Source organism: Daktulosphaira vitifoliae, unplaced genomic scaffold (genome assembly GCF_025091365.1).
Source record: "Daktulosphaira vitifoliae isolate Bord-2020 unplaced genomic scaffold, ASM2509136v1 Scaffold_4, whole genome shotgun sequence".
In the NCBI taxonomy this organism is placed as follows: Eukaryota; Metazoa; Arthropoda; class Insecta; order Hemiptera; family Phylloxeridae; genus Daktulosphaira; species Daktulosphaira vitifoliae.
The window spans coordinates 30985260-31002001 of record NW_026099575.1 but is presented as its reverse complement, the minus strand read 5'-3'; the positions used below and the strand labels follow the sequence as shown (position 1 = coordinate 31002001).

The 16742-nt window shown below is 23.1% G+C and overlaps 2 protein-coding genes across 3 annotated transcripts; one reads left to right on the top strand and one right to left on the bottom strand.

Annotated features, from left to right (window-relative positions):
- Positions 1–4: 4 nt before the first annotated feature.
- On the bottom strand, positions 5–2010 carry LOC126905185 (centriolar and ciliogenesis-associated protein hyls-1-like). The gene is made up of 3 exons (XM_050684675.1): positions 1565–2010; positions 740–988; positions 5–210 (listed from the first exon to the last, which is right to left on the bottom strand). The coding sequence occupies exons 1-3, from the start codon at positions 1653–1655 to the stop codon at positions 53–55; spliced, it is 498 nt and encodes a 165-aa protein (XP_050540632.1). The 5' UTR covers positions 1656–2010; the 3' UTR covers positions 5–52.
- Positions 2011–2168: 158 nt separating this feature from the next.
- LOC126905178 (ATP-dependent DNA helicase Q4) lies at positions 2169–15277 on the top strand. Of its 2 annotated transcripts, none has more exons than XM_050684658.1 (14): positions 2169–2394; positions 2482–3712; positions 3797–3933; positions 4033–4147; positions 5300–5529; positions 10131–10385; positions 10463–10576; positions 11544–11655; positions 11734–11909; positions 12643–12954; positions 13777–13936; positions 14378–14564; positions 14643–14769; positions 14830–15277. In XM_050684658.1, exons 1-14 carry the CDS (start codon positions 2302–2304, stop codon positions 15073–15075), a joined length of 3495 nt encoding a protein of 1164 aa, XP_050540615.1. In that variant the 5' UTR covers positions 2169–2301; the 3' UTR covers positions 15076–15277. The 2 variants fall into 2 exon arrangements, with proteins under 2 accessions (XP_050540615.1, XP_050540614.1); XM_050684657.1 differs by having other exon boundaries at positions 10463–10762.
- Positions 15278–16742: the final 1465 nt, after the last annotated feature.

The window sequence follows — 16742 nt, the reverse complement described above, 5'->3', positions numbered from 1 at the left end:
TTGGTTAGTAAAATTAAAATTTATTATTGTTAAAGTCTTGTATATATAACATTTATTTACGTTTCATCATTTGTCTAACATTCCATCTTAGCTGATCATGACTTTTTTCTCCGGGCACTTTATGATTGTGCCATTCAGATTGGTAAAATTGATATAAAGAAACTGGATCCATAGGTCTAGTCTTTGAAGAATGCGAATACTCATCATTTTCTATGCAAATTATAATTTGGTTACATAATTTCTCAAGTATATAAATTTAAATTTTAAAAAGAATAAAATTTAACAAATATAAGGAATTAATTTAATTTCAAATGATCAAAATGTTTTGTCAACTGAATACATTAAAATTAAAAAATTTTAATTCTAATTAACAAGCAATTTTTACTTAAACAATTGAGACGGAAAGAGAAAATATTCAATAGTGATAATTATTGTTTTAAACCAACACTAAATAATCTTAATAAAATAAAAGAAGGTAAACAACACGTCATTTTATCACAAAAAACCTCAAATATTATGACTAGTATATTTATAAACGGTGATAAAAAAAAAAAAATACCCCCATACATTTTAATTTAAAATAAAACAGCCTATAATTAACTTGAAAGTAGTAAATCATCTATATATATATATGTATGTATATAACTATTGTCTAGAAGAATCTAGACATTTGAGAATATTAGATATATTTTATCCATTAAGAAAAATATGGGAAAATTAATTCCATTATCAAACTTACTTATTTTTTTTAAACACGGGTCTGTTTGAACTCCAACAGATGATAATGATTTAGGACAAATCTTGTTTTTTGTAATTGGGAATGATAATCTGTCAAATACATCTTGATTTTTTAAAGTACAACATGTACAATTGCAATTGATAATCTGTTTTTGAATTTTTTCTTCAATTTTATATTCATTTGTTTCCATTTGTGAGATTGTATCTTTTTTCTTCTTTTTTCTTTCATATATGATTAATTTTTTTAAATCTGAAATTTTGGGTATGAAATTTATATAAAATTAATAATGAATTTAATGCGTAAAGTAAAGTTAAAACATTTTAATTATCAAACATCTCTTATATTTTTAGTTACACCCTTGTTTATGTTAAAAATAAAATACAGCAATGTATTTAGTTTAATTATTTTGGTACCTCCTGTCTTATAGCAATCATAAATGATTCAATTTTACATAACTATAAATTAAATATTTCAATTTTTCATCAAAATATGTCTATTTTAAATCTTCTGAAAACATATTAATTTGACCTAATATTATACGAACAATTTTTTTTTTTAATAAAAATAGTTATGTTATATGTTTGTATTTTCAATACAAAATTAAAATGAAAAAGTAATGTAAAATGTAAAATTTTTACATTTCTTAGAAAACTTCTACACAAAAACTTAAAAACACATTTACCTATAAAGTCGTAGTTCTAAAAATGGCTACCTTCCATACTAAAAATCTACTTAGTCTATCTTTAAATATTTCAACAATAATCTCCATAACAATCTTAATATATATTGATTCATTTTTTATTATTAAATATTCATGTAATTAACCTTTAATAAATGTTTGTAGCATAAGAGGGTCTATATTTTCAAATCCTAGTGCTTCCAGGTGTCGTTCAACTTCTTTATCATCGAATTCCATTTTAATGTCATACAAAAGACTAATATATAAAAAGATACAAATTTTTTAGTAAATAAAGAAAAACTTATAAAAATAACTTTTTGATAAATAATACAATAAATAAAAATAAAATTTGAGTATTTAATTCAGTTTAATTAAAACAGAAAACTTATAAGTTATATTATCGACAATATTTTCAGAATTAAAAAATATTTTATATTTCTGTTTAAATACACAATGGAAATAATATCACTTCAGAAAACGGTTATCTCGAATCGTTAAAACCCAACAATTGTAATATTTTAAAACTGTGCACGTTTATGAAAAGAATTAGTTCCTATAGTGATTCAGTTTTTTATCCACTGATAAATAACAAAGTTTTATTATGTATCTGTGTCTTTATCTTATCATACCTACTCACACCGTAAAGATTCAGAATTTGAATAATTAATCTGTAATGTTAAACGAATTTTGTTAGTTGTTATCAACATTGTTAATATGGCTACACTGTGATATCTTCATTTAAAAAACTAAAAAATTGTCGTTTACTTAGTAGAAAATATGAATTACATATTAATAATTTTATGATGATTATTGTGTAATTATTTTAAAATTTTAAATAATTATAAAATTTTAAGGAAATGTTGTTTTAAAATATTTAACTACAATGGAGATTAGCGATCCTTACACTAAGTATAAAGTCATAGTGAAAAAATGGGAAAATGATTTCATTAAAAAGAATAACCGAAAACCCGAAAAAGTAAAGAATTTAATAATTATTTTTTTTTATACCACATGATAAAACCATTTTGATTGCTATTGAATTCAAAATATTATCTTTTTTTAGGATGATATTAAATTAGCGGATAAAAAAGTTAGATATGCGTACAAAATGTATTGGAATATGAAAACTTCATTACTTGAGAAAAGTTTACTAGGTGAACTAGATGATATTGGAGATTCTACCATTGATGAGACCTTATTTCTTAATAATACTTCTGAAGTCCATAAAGCAAAAGATGAAAATGTTCAAGAACAATCATTAAATATCAACAAATCATCTGTTTGGGGTAAACATTTAAGTATCAAACCTAAAACTATAAGTGAAGATACAGTTAAACAAATTAATAATAGCGTTTCAATTAAATATACCAAAAAATTATTTGATGGATGTGATTTTAAAAAAAGGAATCCCAGAAAGAGCCTTGTAAAAAAAAAAAACCATGAGCCTACCTTTTCACAAAGTATTAGTGTTGATGCTTCTAAAACTTGTGAATTAAGTGTGCAAGAAGATAGTGCATTTCATGATGATTCAAATTTATCTATAAATAATGGAGATTCTGATCTTTTAATTAATAATACTATTAAAAATGCTAATTCCTCTACTTTTATATCACATTCATTGAACATATTACAAAAAAATTTTAATTTGTTAGAAAGAAATCCTAAATTAGTTAATATTCATAAAAAAATAGATAAAGGTTGGTTAGAAAGATGTAATGAAAGTAATTCACAAGCTCCAAAACTAAATATAAATATAAAATCTGACATAGTTCAATCCAAAGAAGTAGAGAGTGATACAGATATTGTTTATGAAAGTGATAATGAAACACAAGATATTCCATTATATTCATCTCAAAGAATCAAAGCTCAAGAAGTTATAACTAATGTAACTGTAATTACTAATAAAACGTTTCATATTAATACTGTTGATAGAAATTCCAAAAAACGCTACAATTCAGATGATGATTTTTCTGAAGTAGTACAGCAACCAAAAATAATAAAATTTCAAGATAATACAAATATTAAATCATCAATTAAAGATAATATTAAAAAACAACAGTTGGAAGCTAAAGTTTCTAATGGTAAAGCCAATGAAAATTTTATACGTTTAGATATGAAAAGAAAAATGTATAGTCGCGGTAAAAGATCCATGAAAACAACTACTTACAAGAAAACACAATGGAAAAATAGGAAAAAAGAACTAAGAGATGACTTCTTATCAACAAATTCCTCCTCATTATTAAAATGTTATAAATGTGGTGATGTTGGACACTATTCTAAAAATTGCTTAAAAAGTTAGTTATATTATTAATTTAAAAGTTTTAGTAACAAATTATGTTTTATGATTTCTATTTATTATTTAAAATTATTTGGTCTAGATAATGAATTAATTCCATTAGATAATATTGAAGAAGATGAAAGCCCTTTTCTTACTTTAGAAGAAGCAGAAAAACTAGCTCAAGAAAAAAAAGATAAAGTTCATAATATAAAGTCAAAAAGTCAATTAAATTTACAGGTAAATAATAAATTAATTGATTTCATATTGTTTTTTTATTTAAGATTTAGATTTATTATTTGTTATATATTTTAACTATTGATACTTTGGAATATTTAGAGAGATGATGATAATAGTCATATGATTGAACAATTTGAACCTCCTGTAGATGATCTATTACGATCTGAAGTTATTAAGCCATTATATGCTCTGAACGCAGATAAATCTATTTTAAGTAAGTTAATTAAAATAAAAGACCAGTGGGTGTTATGAGTACTTGTGGGTGAAGTGAAATTTCTTTCAGAGTTGTTCAATTGATAAAATATTAAATTCATATTAGAATAAATTAAAAATATACATCTAAAAATTTTTTTGAAATTAATATAGTTTATTATTAATTTTCTTATTTTATTGTCATAAAAAATAAACAATAAGTGAAATAACTGATATTTGTTTTTTATTGGATTTTATGAATATATTGTATGAAAATTGCATGTGGTTTTTTAAAAAATTATATGCACAATCAAAATTATTTGAAATTAAATTATTTAATGCATTTTAAATATATTGATTTTCGAAAAAACAGATTTAATATATTATGTAAAATATAATTTATTACTTACTATTATTATTTATTAATAAAAATATATAGAGTCATTAGTTTATCATAAACCACTTGATTATTCGCAAAATAAATAAATTATTGGAAAAAAAATTTGTGATCTCTTTTAGTTATCTACAGGATGAATATTTAAACGCTAGCCACCTAATTTCTCTTTGAAATGATTATTTTTATACCTAGTTTTAATAACCTAATGATTATTTTTTTTGGCTTTTGTTATTTACATATATTTCTATTTATCTATTAAAAATTATTTTTCATGTTTATCACTTATAATGGTGTCAACTTTATTTTTTCAAATGACTGGTCGATAATAACTTTTGGATCAGTATTTCAGAACTTATTAACATTTTTTTACCTAGATAGGAGGAGGAGTGAGCCCAAGAAATGTCTCGTATTAAAATAGCAGTATCCACTTCTCATCTCCAGTCATTACATTAAATTTTAAAGATACTGGTTTAAAAATTGTAATCAACCAGCCATATTCTTATTTACATCATTATTTAATAAATAATCTAGTTAATTATATACATTGCCATTTGAATAAATAAAGTTGACACCCCTATAAGACTTATGTATGTGATGAACATAAAAAATATTTTATATCAGATAAATAGATATACATATATAAATAACATAAGCCAAAAAAAAAAAATGTGCCTATCATTAAAAGAATCACTTTGTAAATGTAAGTTTTTACATAAACTTAATTTTATTTGTTTTTAATAATATTTAAGGAACTAAGTACAATTAAAATTTTTGCAGAAACTCCTGATGAAGTATTTAAAGCTCTTAAATTATTTGGCCATAATAGTTTTCGTCAAGGTCAAGAGAAAGCTATTATGCGTATTTTGTCTGGGCTTTCTACTTTAGTTACACTTTCAACAGGAACAGGAAAATCTTTATGCTATCAGATACCTGCCTACCTTTACCATAAAAAATCAAAATGTATAACACTAGTGATTTCTCCTCTTATATCTTTAATGGAAGATCAAGTAAGTTTTGCAGTATTTTATGTATTTACCGACACTTTAAGAATTTTAGCAGTAAAATTAGTTCCATTACTTAAATAATGAAATTAACATTAGAAAGTCTATATATATATATATAGTGTCCTAGCTTAAGATAGTAAATAAAAAATAAGGCTGCACATGTGCATAAACAATTTGTATGTCAGATAAAAACTACTGCCAAAATTATGTTATTAAGTTAAATTTTAACAAATAAATATATCAAATTACACATAACCACCAAATCAATTATGTCTACCAAATGGCAAGTAATTAATCAGTTGATTATCAAATAAAAAGACAAAAAATTTCATATTCAAATATTAAAAATGAACAGAATATAGATGAAGCTAATCAAGTAAAATAATAAGAACACTTGCTTAATGCAACAAAGAATATAGGAAGGTATTAAATATTCAATCAATACAAATTTAGTGGAGCACAAAATTTTAAGATGAAAGTGGGAGACACATTATAAATATTAAGTCGTAAATTAGTTGAATACAGAAGAGAAAAAAAATTTTACTAAAATATATGTTCCTATATTTAACAGGAGAATGTTAACAAGTCCAACTAATATAATTGAAAACAAATTGTTTAATAAAAGATAATCCAATTTAAAATTAAATATATATTTAATGTTAAAATTATACAAAATTAAAATAATATACAAACGCTACCAAAGTTTACAACAATATCAAAACTTAATGGTTTGGTTTGTTAATAAAACAATTGTTTGTAAGAAAATCCAACTGTATATTAATAAACAATTATAAATTTAACACAAGACTAATACTCAATAGATATTGTTGGAGTTTGCAAGAAATTTAATCTAGTAGAAAGTAAAGTCTCACTAGCCGGGCTCACATATAAATTAAGAGAAATCTTTATTTAAGATACGTCATTATACCTTTTAAAACCATTCATAAAAAACAGGTATGTATTACATTATGGGGCAATCCAGCAAAATATTTAACAGCTAAAGTTAGTCTTGAAAAACACTATGTATATTAAATTTTAAATTAGTGGAATATAGGGGAGGAAAAAATTTTTTATTAAGATTGACTAGCAAAATTGAGGTAAATCCTACATGAAAAAAAAACCTTATGAATGTGTACTACTCATGTTTTCAAGAATTTATAAATATTTCAGACCCACTATTATCTTTGCAAGAATCATTTTAATCATAGATATTTATAACAAATATATTATTTTAAGAGCATTATATAATTAATAAGTTATATTAAACAGCATAGGAGTGCACAAAGTAGCCAATAGTATGTTTGTTAATAGAGTTTTAGAGAAAAGTATTTTTTTATAAAAAAAAAATCATAAAAGAAATAGAATAATTAGACAAACAAGAAGTAAAAACAAAAAAAAAAGAGAAAAACTTGACTTTAGTAAAGTCAAGGAGCATAACATTTATAACTATTATTATAATTATAACTGAATAATTGTTTTACAAACATATTTTAGCTACTTATAATTATTATAGATATATTTTGCAAGTGTATTATTTTAGTTGTGCAATATTTAAAAATACATAAACTTGTTAATTTATTGAGATTTCTTAGCAAAGAATTTATATGATATGCCTTAATAATAATTATATTTTAAAATATTACTATGTTATATTGAATTTGTCATAAATGCTAGGGTCGATCAAAAAAAGTCGATCTTCAAAATTTTAATTTAAATGTTATATGTATAAATATGATTTGTAAAGATCATATATTAGAGGGTGGATCAAAAAAAGTTCTTTGAAATTTTAATGAGAACCATTTTAACTTTATTTTATACATTAAAATAGGCATTTTGTGAAAATTTAAGATTTTTAAAAAAAAATTTACTGGTGGCTCAACATTTTTTTAGTATTTTGACCAAATATACCCCAAAAACAACCTCTGTTATTCAATTTTTGATCAAATATTATGATTAGTATATCAAAATAGTTTGATTTTTACTGTAGAATACAAATTTTTTAGTTTCAAAATTTTGTGGTGCTTTTATTGGATATGAACTTAAATTTTTTTTTTTAATTGTATTATGAATCAATATCTTATATACATTTATAAAATGTATTTTTGATTTTAAAACAAATAAATTGAAATACCTGAATAATCTTTAATTCAAAACTGCTCATTTAAATTGCATACGGAACATATAAATCTTAAGACAATATATTCTTTTTTCCATCCATCTTGCTCTATGAATTGCTCCTAGTGGATGGATTATAATTTTTTTTTTGTACAGTTTTCCAATGAATAACAAATAAAGCTGATCAAAACTAATTGATGTTAAATTATCATTAGATTAAATTCGCTAAAATTATTGTAAATTTTTCAATATTACAGATAGCATAATCTCTAGTATAATTAAATAAGCATAAAGTGAAATAATTACGGTACTTGAATAAATACGAATCTATAACGAACAAATTATCAATAAAACCCAAAATGAATTTTTTCTTTTTCATCATTTTAATTAAATTTATATTGATGTATAATTTTATCATACACATAAAACTGTATTCTTATATTATTTATTACATTAAATAAAAAATGAAGTGTTTAATAGAAAAAAAATATTTGAAAAGTATGTAAAGACAATCTTCATTTATTCATATTTTCAAGAATATTGTATGTGTTAGATTATGCATTAATTATAAAAAAAAGTATAAGTTTTTAAGATTAATGAAGGATTTTTTTTCTACTTATAATATACATAAATATAAGACAAACATAAAAAAAAAAAAAAAAAAATTTAAGCTTACTAGAAATCTACTAGAAATATATTATTAAAATATCATAATTATGATATATTCTATCAATTTTTGACTTAAAATTTTGAAACTAAAAAATTTGTATTCTACAGTAAAAATCAAACTATTTTGATATACTAATCATAATATTTGACCAAAAATTGAATAACAGAGGTCGTTTTTTGGGGTATATTTGGTCAAAATACTAAAAAAATGTTAAGCCACCAGTAAATTTCTNATATTTGGTCAAAATACTAAAAAAATGTTGAGCCACCAGTAAATTTCTTTTTAAAAATCTTAAATTTTCACAAAATGCCTATTTTAATGTATAAAATAAAGTTAAAATGGTTCTCATTAAAATTTCAAAGAACTTTTTTTGATCCACCCTCTAATATATGATCTTTACAAATCATATTTATACATATAACATTTAATTTTTGAATAATGATCATTTCAATATAAAGCTGTTTTTTGCAAATATTTAGTTCTCCATTTATACAAGTGGAAGTTGCATCCCTACCTTTTACATTTATATTTATAGTTGTATTTAATTAAAGATTGTGTTGTTAATTTCTAAATTATTTTTAGTTTATCCATAAGATAATCAACATTTTAAAAAATTAACAGAAATGTTAAAAAAAAGTATCTAAATTGCTATTTTATAGAGTAAAGTATAAGAAACAAATTTGGTAGAAAAATCTGTTCTTAATGTTTTATAGTTAAATTTCTAGAGCATTTTAAAATTTGTAAAAAAAAAGTTATGTTTATAATATAATATCAAAAGTTAGTCTATACTCATCAGAGAATGATAAAAATAAAACACAATCTTTTTAAACTTATATGTATGAATATAATCACAGAAGAATTTTGGGAGGTATACAGTGTGTACATACTAACATTTTTTTTTTTTATCTAATGTATACCTTTGAAAAATAAAATGTATGTACTATTTATATTCAAGGGTTACACTCACAAATTAGTATATACTCTAAACACCACTGAATAAACGTCAAATAACGTAAGTTATTGTTAGTCTTACATTTGTATAATGGTTATTATTTGAATTATAAATTTTTACATACGATTATAAAAAATCCATTCTTTAGATTCTTATAAGATAATTTGATATCAGAAATTTTTAATTACTTAGTAATAACTATTTAATGATTAATCTGTAATTTACTTTAAATAATTACTACTAATGTAATCACAGTCAATAACCCTTATTGCTAAAGCCTAATCAAATAAAACAACAATAACATAATTAAGACAAATGTAAATAATAAATCAACAATACTTAAATACTTACTAGTACATTGACTTAAAAAGTTTGAAAAAATTTATTAATACAGTCACAGTAGTTACGGTAATTGAAATTGTATGATGGGTAATAAAACCGACGATACTATTATTGTATTTTTGATTCTAGTTATCAAGTTTAATTAAATTAAGTATTTTAGCTTACTCAAGTGATAACAAAAATTGTGTTACGTCTATCCATTTCTGATAATACAGACCAACATTTGATATTGTAATACAAACATGAGAAAAATTCAAATTTAAAAATGTCCTAGGAATATAATTACAAAATATTGAGGACATATTTTGCTACCAAATTATCAATTTATGTCAAATTTCCTGAGACACTGTATATTTATTATATATTAAACTAAAAAAATTAATTTTAGCAATTTACCTGTATTAAATATCTACTTATAAATATATTTTTATCAGAAGTATATTTATATTAAAAATTGTATTGATAAATTATATAATTGTTCTTTCTAGTATAGTGTATGTTACATGGTTTATTATTTATGTTAAGGTTGGAGGAACTGATGTTGTTAATATGGCCTGTATACATAACAATCAATCTCCAAAAGAGCGTGATTTGATTTTAGAAAAATTAGTTAATGGTGAGTTAGCAATTCTGCTTGTATCTCCAGAAGCAATTGTATCTGGTTTTAACACAGAATGGTTAAATAAACTACCTCCTATAGCCTTTGCATGTTTAGATGAAGCTCATTGTTTATCTCAATGGTCTCATAATTTCAGGCCTTCTTATCTAATGATTTGTCAGGTAGTTAATATTTATTACTAAATTAAAATATTTATTTTATGAAGAATAAAATATGTAGTTTTTAATTTATATTTCAGGTTTTAAGAGAAAAATTTGGTGTTAAAACACTACTGGCTCTTACAGCTACTGCTACTGTAATGACAGTTGCTAGTATTGCAAATGAATTGATGTTAAAAGAAGATTCTGATTCTGTAATTAAAGATACTCCTTTACCTGATAATCTAGTACTAAGTATTTCCAAAGATAAAGATCGTGATAATGCTCTAATAAATTTGTTGCATGGGGAACGATTTAAAAATTGTAACTCAATAATAGTTTATTGTATAAAACGTGAAGAATGTGAACGCATTGCTTCATTTATTAGAACTAATTTTCAGGTAAAAAAATTAGTAAAAATTCTATAAGAGTAAAAATATTGTATTATTTCTTTTTTATTTCTATTAGGTTACCATATTAATAATATTTAAACCCCAAAATTTCTTCAAGTGTATATTAATTAATGTAGGATACCCTAAAATAAATACATATCTATTAAATTAATATCTTCTCAGATTCACATTAAAGCTAAAATTATATTAGTAACCTAATTAAAAAAAACACACTATTTATATGATCTCTGTTTAGATGTAGATATTTTTCTTGGAAAGCTTTTAAATTATTTTTGATATTTTACAGTTTTATATTGTAAGGTTATCTGATTTAGAAAGTATTTTAGAATATGTTGTCAACTTCCACTGACAATACTTTCAATGATAAAAATGATATCATAAAAAATAAACTTTAAATATGCCTGAAAGAAAACCTCCATCTATACAGACATTTTACATAGAGTATTTTTTAAAACTTAATTACTTTACATAATTTTCTTTAATTTATTTTTAAGTATTTTAAGGTTGAAATATAAAATATTATAGCTCACTCTGTACAAGCTTTTAGAAAGCTGAGATCTCTTTTACTTTTAACATACCCCACTCAAATTGCCTATTATAAGATTTAGGTTTTTTGCATTATCAGTGTATGTTACTAAAAATGTACATTTTATTACAATAAAAATTATTTAATTAAACAATATATTTTACTAGATTTGTATTATAATTACATTGTTCTAATTATCTAAAAAAATGTATCTAATTAAAGTTTAATTACAATATTCTCTAGTCACAACATAGTAATAATGGAAAACGTGGTCAATTATCTCAAGTTGCTGAGCCTTACCATGCAGGATTGACTGCAACAAGACGAAAACGAACTCAAAAATATTTTATGAGTGGTAATGTAATAATATTTTGTTATATTCGAGAATATTTAACATTAAGTATAATATTATATAAATGTTAAACATTTTCAGGTCAACTGAAAATTGTAGTAGCAACAGTTGCATTTGGAATGGGAATCAATAAATCTAACTTACAAGGTATTATTCATTACAATATGGCTAAAAGTTTGGAAAGCTACGTGCAAGAAATTGGAAGGGCTGGGCGAGATGGAAGCATTGCTCAATGTCACATGTTTTTAGAATCTGAGGTTATATAACAATGAAGAACTATATTTATCCCAGATTTATATACAAAATAATATCTGTTTTAGTTTGATAAATTATAATAAACACTAATAACAATTTTTAATTTATGAAAATAAAAACCTAATAAAACTAGAACCTAATACTGCTCTTTAATTGAAAAACAAAAGGCAAAACTACAAAGCTCAATCAGTAAAATGTAGATTTTTCCATCCTCTCTAACACAACCAAAAACTTTTAAGAGATGATATAAAATATAAATAATGATAAATGTTTTTTCCATTAATAATTTTATTTTATTTTTTATTGTAATTCTCTAATATTAATAAAATATTGGTCTTAATTGCATATAAAAACATATCACTAACATGTATTATTTTTATTTATTAAACATTAAAAATTAATTCGTTTTTTAGGTTAATATTGTGTAGAATAAAAGTATATTAAATTTTCCAAATAAACTTTAAAAAACTTTCAGTTTTAAAGTTAATTAATTGATAATTATTAATCGATAAAACAAGTATCAAATAACAATTTTTCATTAAAACAATATTTACCTTGCTAAATTGTGTTTTATCCTATCTTAAAAAAAATAAGATTTAGAATTAAATTCTTATTATAACTATATTACTCCTACAATATAAGTTTTTTTTAATCCTGCAACTTACAAAATTAAATTGTACATTACTTGTATTAATAAATTGTAGATATTTTAAAAATTGTATTTTTTATAAATAGGGTAATGATATTGCTGAATTAAGTCGCCATATATACGCCAATTCTGTTGATAGAGCTTCTATCCGAAAACTTTTAGAAAGAGTATTTGTACAATGTAATTGTAAAGAAGATCATTGTGTTAAACATGAAATTGCTTTTGAAATTGAAGATACTGTTTCAAGTTTAGATATGAAACAAGAAAATATACAAACACTTCTATGTTATCTTGAATTAGACACTGATAAATTAATCAAAAATTTACCTTTGTCTTATACTTTATGTAAAATAACGTGCTATAAAGGACCACTATTTTTGAAACAATTATCTAAAATGGTAAGAAAATAATTTGAGTGTGTCTATAGTAATTAATGAATTTATTTTTAATTTTGTTTCATAAAAATAAAGAATTAACTTATTATAAGTTATATCATTACAAAATTAAAATTACAAATTGATATTTATATTAAAAAATAATTAAGTTAAACTAAAAAAATTTAAATAATTGATTACTTGTGAAGTATCTGTTTGACGCTGATAATAAAAACATTATTTTCATAATAAACGTCTATAAATTTTGTAAGTGCTATTTGTGGTGTTGGGTAATTTTTTTATTTTTTATATTTGTATTCTTAATTTGTGTAAAATAAAGTTTACTTTTTCTTGATCAGTCAAAAGTGCTTCATTATATCGAAGTGATAAAATTAACTTTAAAATTGGCAAAGTGATTGAAGGATCCCAAAAATCCACCGTGTCATTGGCCCTAAGCCATGTTTTAAAACGAAAAAATGTTATTGTAGATTTCTAATTTTAGTAACAAATATAACTGGAACTATTTTGAATAAAAAGCGTAGTAAAGATTAATAATTCAATTAGAGTTACATTAAATTTAATATATCTCTTATTTTGACAATATTTTTAAAAGTATAGTCTAAAGGGTTACAAAAATAATTAAATATTATTTGATAGCTGTATTTTTGAATAAAAATAATCTTATATATTTAAGATATTGAAACTTTGAAATTTTTATGGTTTATATTAAAAATGTTAATATAATAATCATTTATTTTTCCTTCAGAATTCAAGAATGTTAAAAAATAAAATTCTTATTTTCTATACTTTTATATTGCAGCAGTTTAATAATTATTCTTATTTTAGTGTCCACCACTTGCTGTAGCCTATGCGTTGAAAGAAAAATCAGGAAAATCAGCCAGTAAATTAAACCAATTTGAATTTTCAATTTTTCAAGTTGCTGCTATCATTGGTTGGGATAGTGGAATAATTAAAAAAGAGTTAAAAAAACTAGAATGGTCCTCCAGTAAGTGAAAACAATAAGTCAGAGTACATTTTGAAAAATTTTAATCTACAACTTATTGATTTTATTTACATCATATTGTTCTTTCTTATTAATAGCTGAATTGATCTTGATCAGATTTCTGTTATATACTGTTTACGTAATCCTTTGCAGACTACTATATGTTTTATTCTTATTGGCAAACTGTCTATAAAACAACTAGAATGTTTTTTCTTAAAAATTCAAAAGTTATGGTTTTAATTGATACTTATACTTTTGTATTATACTTATTATAATTATACATTTAATTGCATGCTCATAATTTGACATAAGTATAGAATGAATATTTTTTAAAGACTAAGGCTTAATTTGTCATTTTAATAATTACTTTAATCATTGTGCATAGAGTTTAGTGTTATTTTTTATTGACCAACATCTAATTTAATTTCAATTTAATATTTTCAGTTAATGGAAAATATCAAAAAAGTGGAGTTGTAGTTGAATTTTCATGTCTTGGCTTTAGAGTTCTTGCTCCTGGTAATATGAAAGCTGATCAATTAGACCTCGCTCTTTGTAATCTGTTCAATAGAACACATCAGCAAGAATTAAAATCACTTGCAGAGTTACAATTTTGTTATGAAACATTTATGAGGTATTTATTTTATTTTTGACATTGTTTGAACACAAAGTGTTTATATGTTCATTTTGAGATTTATTTTTGTATTTACAGTATTTCAACTAATTCCTATTCAGATTGTTGTAATATAGCTGATAGTACATTGTGTGAAAAACTAAAGAAAAATGTGAGAGACTATTTTACTCAAGAAAACATATCAATGTTTTTAGAAAAAGAACCAGTAAAAAATTTAATTAAATTCAAAATAGTGATAATATTAATTTTTATTATTGATTTTCAGAAAGAAGAAGTACTTGATAGAACTGACGAGGCACGAGTAGTATCTGATATAAATCGTCTAATAAATAGTTATGCTGACTGCAAATTTACTGCTAGGGCTATAGCTAGAATATTCCACGGTGTTGAAAGTCCTAATTTTCCTGCATATGTTTGGGGGCGCTCTCCATTTTGGCGAGGACATATTAAAATTGATTTCAATTCTATTTGTAAAATAGCACAAAAACAAATAATTTTAAATTTGAGATAATTTATTTGTTAGTTTATTAGTCCAAATGATAATATTCGTCAACAATCTATATTAATTTATTTTAACTTTATAATCATTTATTTTAGTATATTAAATTTTAAAAATAGATGATTTATACACAAATAATTAAGGTTTTTTATTTTTAGTGTAAACAAATGTACAGTTAGTAAATATATAATTAAATTATTTCATTATTGCTAATTTTTTTATGAGTTCTATGAGTATCTACTTATAATTAAATAAAATATCATTTATTACTGTAAAATTATTGAAAATATTTAAGATAGCTAAAAATAATGAAAAAAGTTTTAATATAAAATACTAGGCTTCGCATAGTTGGAGCTGTACCTGGGACTCTACGAGCATTAGGCGCTTTTGATATCGCCTAAATAATTTATATCTTAGAAATGTGTTTGGACGGGTCTGGTGAAAATTTCAAGCTTTAAATTGTAAAATTCTAACGTCATCGGTAATTTTCTCGAAAACTGTTGAAATTTTAAAACGCTTGTGACCAAGCGCCAAAAATTTTACGACCTTCGACAACAATTTTCCCGTAGTCTCGTGATCAAGTATTTATATTGAAAAAAAAATTTTAAAAATCGGAGCACGCTAAATAATTTTCTTAGTAAAGTGTTCTATTATATAATAAGATAACTATTTAATGTTGCTAACTAAATGTGTATAATTTTATTTTTTTTCTGAATATTTGTAGCATTGGCTTATTTTTCTATGGCAGAATTATATCAATCAATCTAACTTATAAAGAAATAGATTGAATAGGTTCCTCTTCTCTAAAATTTTTATTTTCTTAATACATAGTGCTTGAAGTCTTCATCCAATTACAAATTAATGTAACTCAGTACCACATGACTCAAATTAGTTATCATTAGAAAGATAAGTTTGTCAAATAATTAATTTTGTTATCATTAAATATATCTAGAGATTTTTATTATAATTAATATCCATGGTGTATTTACAAAGGTCCACAGAATCTGTATCCACCTACCTATGGACATAAAAAATCATATTGAAGAAATAAATCTCCCCACTACGTTATTTTCTAAAAACTATCTAAGCTCCTACCATACTTAAAGGTTTTTGTGTCTATTGTATAAGTTTGCTATATATAGTCAGCTGGATTTTGAAAGAACTTGTGAAGCTGAATAAAAAATTGAAGTATAAGAATCATTAAACCTACGAAAATCGAGCTGAATATTTGAAGCTGACTTACATTAACTAAAATCTAGAACACAAAGCACATTTTACTGTGGTATTACTATTTCATCATGTATTGATCTATATACAAGGTGTTCAGTAAGTAAGGAAATTTGAGGTCAATTGTCACAAACAATGAGAACAATAGATACCTGTTTCTTTACTGAACCCTTGTATGTACATCAATATATGATATATATATATATATTAGGGTGGCTCACAAAAATCGAATGTCTTTTTTATTTTTACGCTACCCCTTAATTTTTTTTTAATGATCAAAAAAATGAGCTGTTCAAAATTTGGGACCGATCCGTTAAGGTTAACCCGTGCCCCCGGGCCTATTAAGTTGAGTCGTAGAGTCAAATTTAATAGAAATAACTAATCTATGTCTCATAACTTTTTTTTCTCTTAAGATTCTAGAAGTTTAATTTTTTAAGCCAAGTACGATAATT

Coding starts and splice junctions, on each gene's coding strand:
- LOC126905185 (XM_050684675.1), bottom strand. CDS start 1,655: ATGGAATTCGATGATAAAGAAGTTGAACGACACCTGGAAGCACTAGGA. Junction 989..1,564: donor GCTACAAACATTTATTAAAG/GTTAATTACATG, acceptor CCAAAATTTCAG/ATTTAAAAAAATTAATCATA. Junction 211..739: donor CCCGTGTTTAAAAAAAATAA/GTAAGTTTGATA, acceptor TAATTTGCATAG/AAAATGATGAGTATTCGCAT.
- LOC126905178 (XM_050684657.1), top strand. CDS start 2,302: ATGGAGATTAGCGATCCTTACACTAAGTATAAAGTCATAGTGAAAAAA. Junction 2,395..2,481: donor ATAACCGAAAACCCGAAAAA/GTAAAGAATTTA, acceptor ATCTTTTTTTAG/GATGATATTAAATTAGCGGA. Junction 10,763..11,543: donor TTATTAGAACTAATTTTCAG/GTAAAAAAATTA, acceptor AATATTCTCTAG/TCACAACATAGTAATAATGG.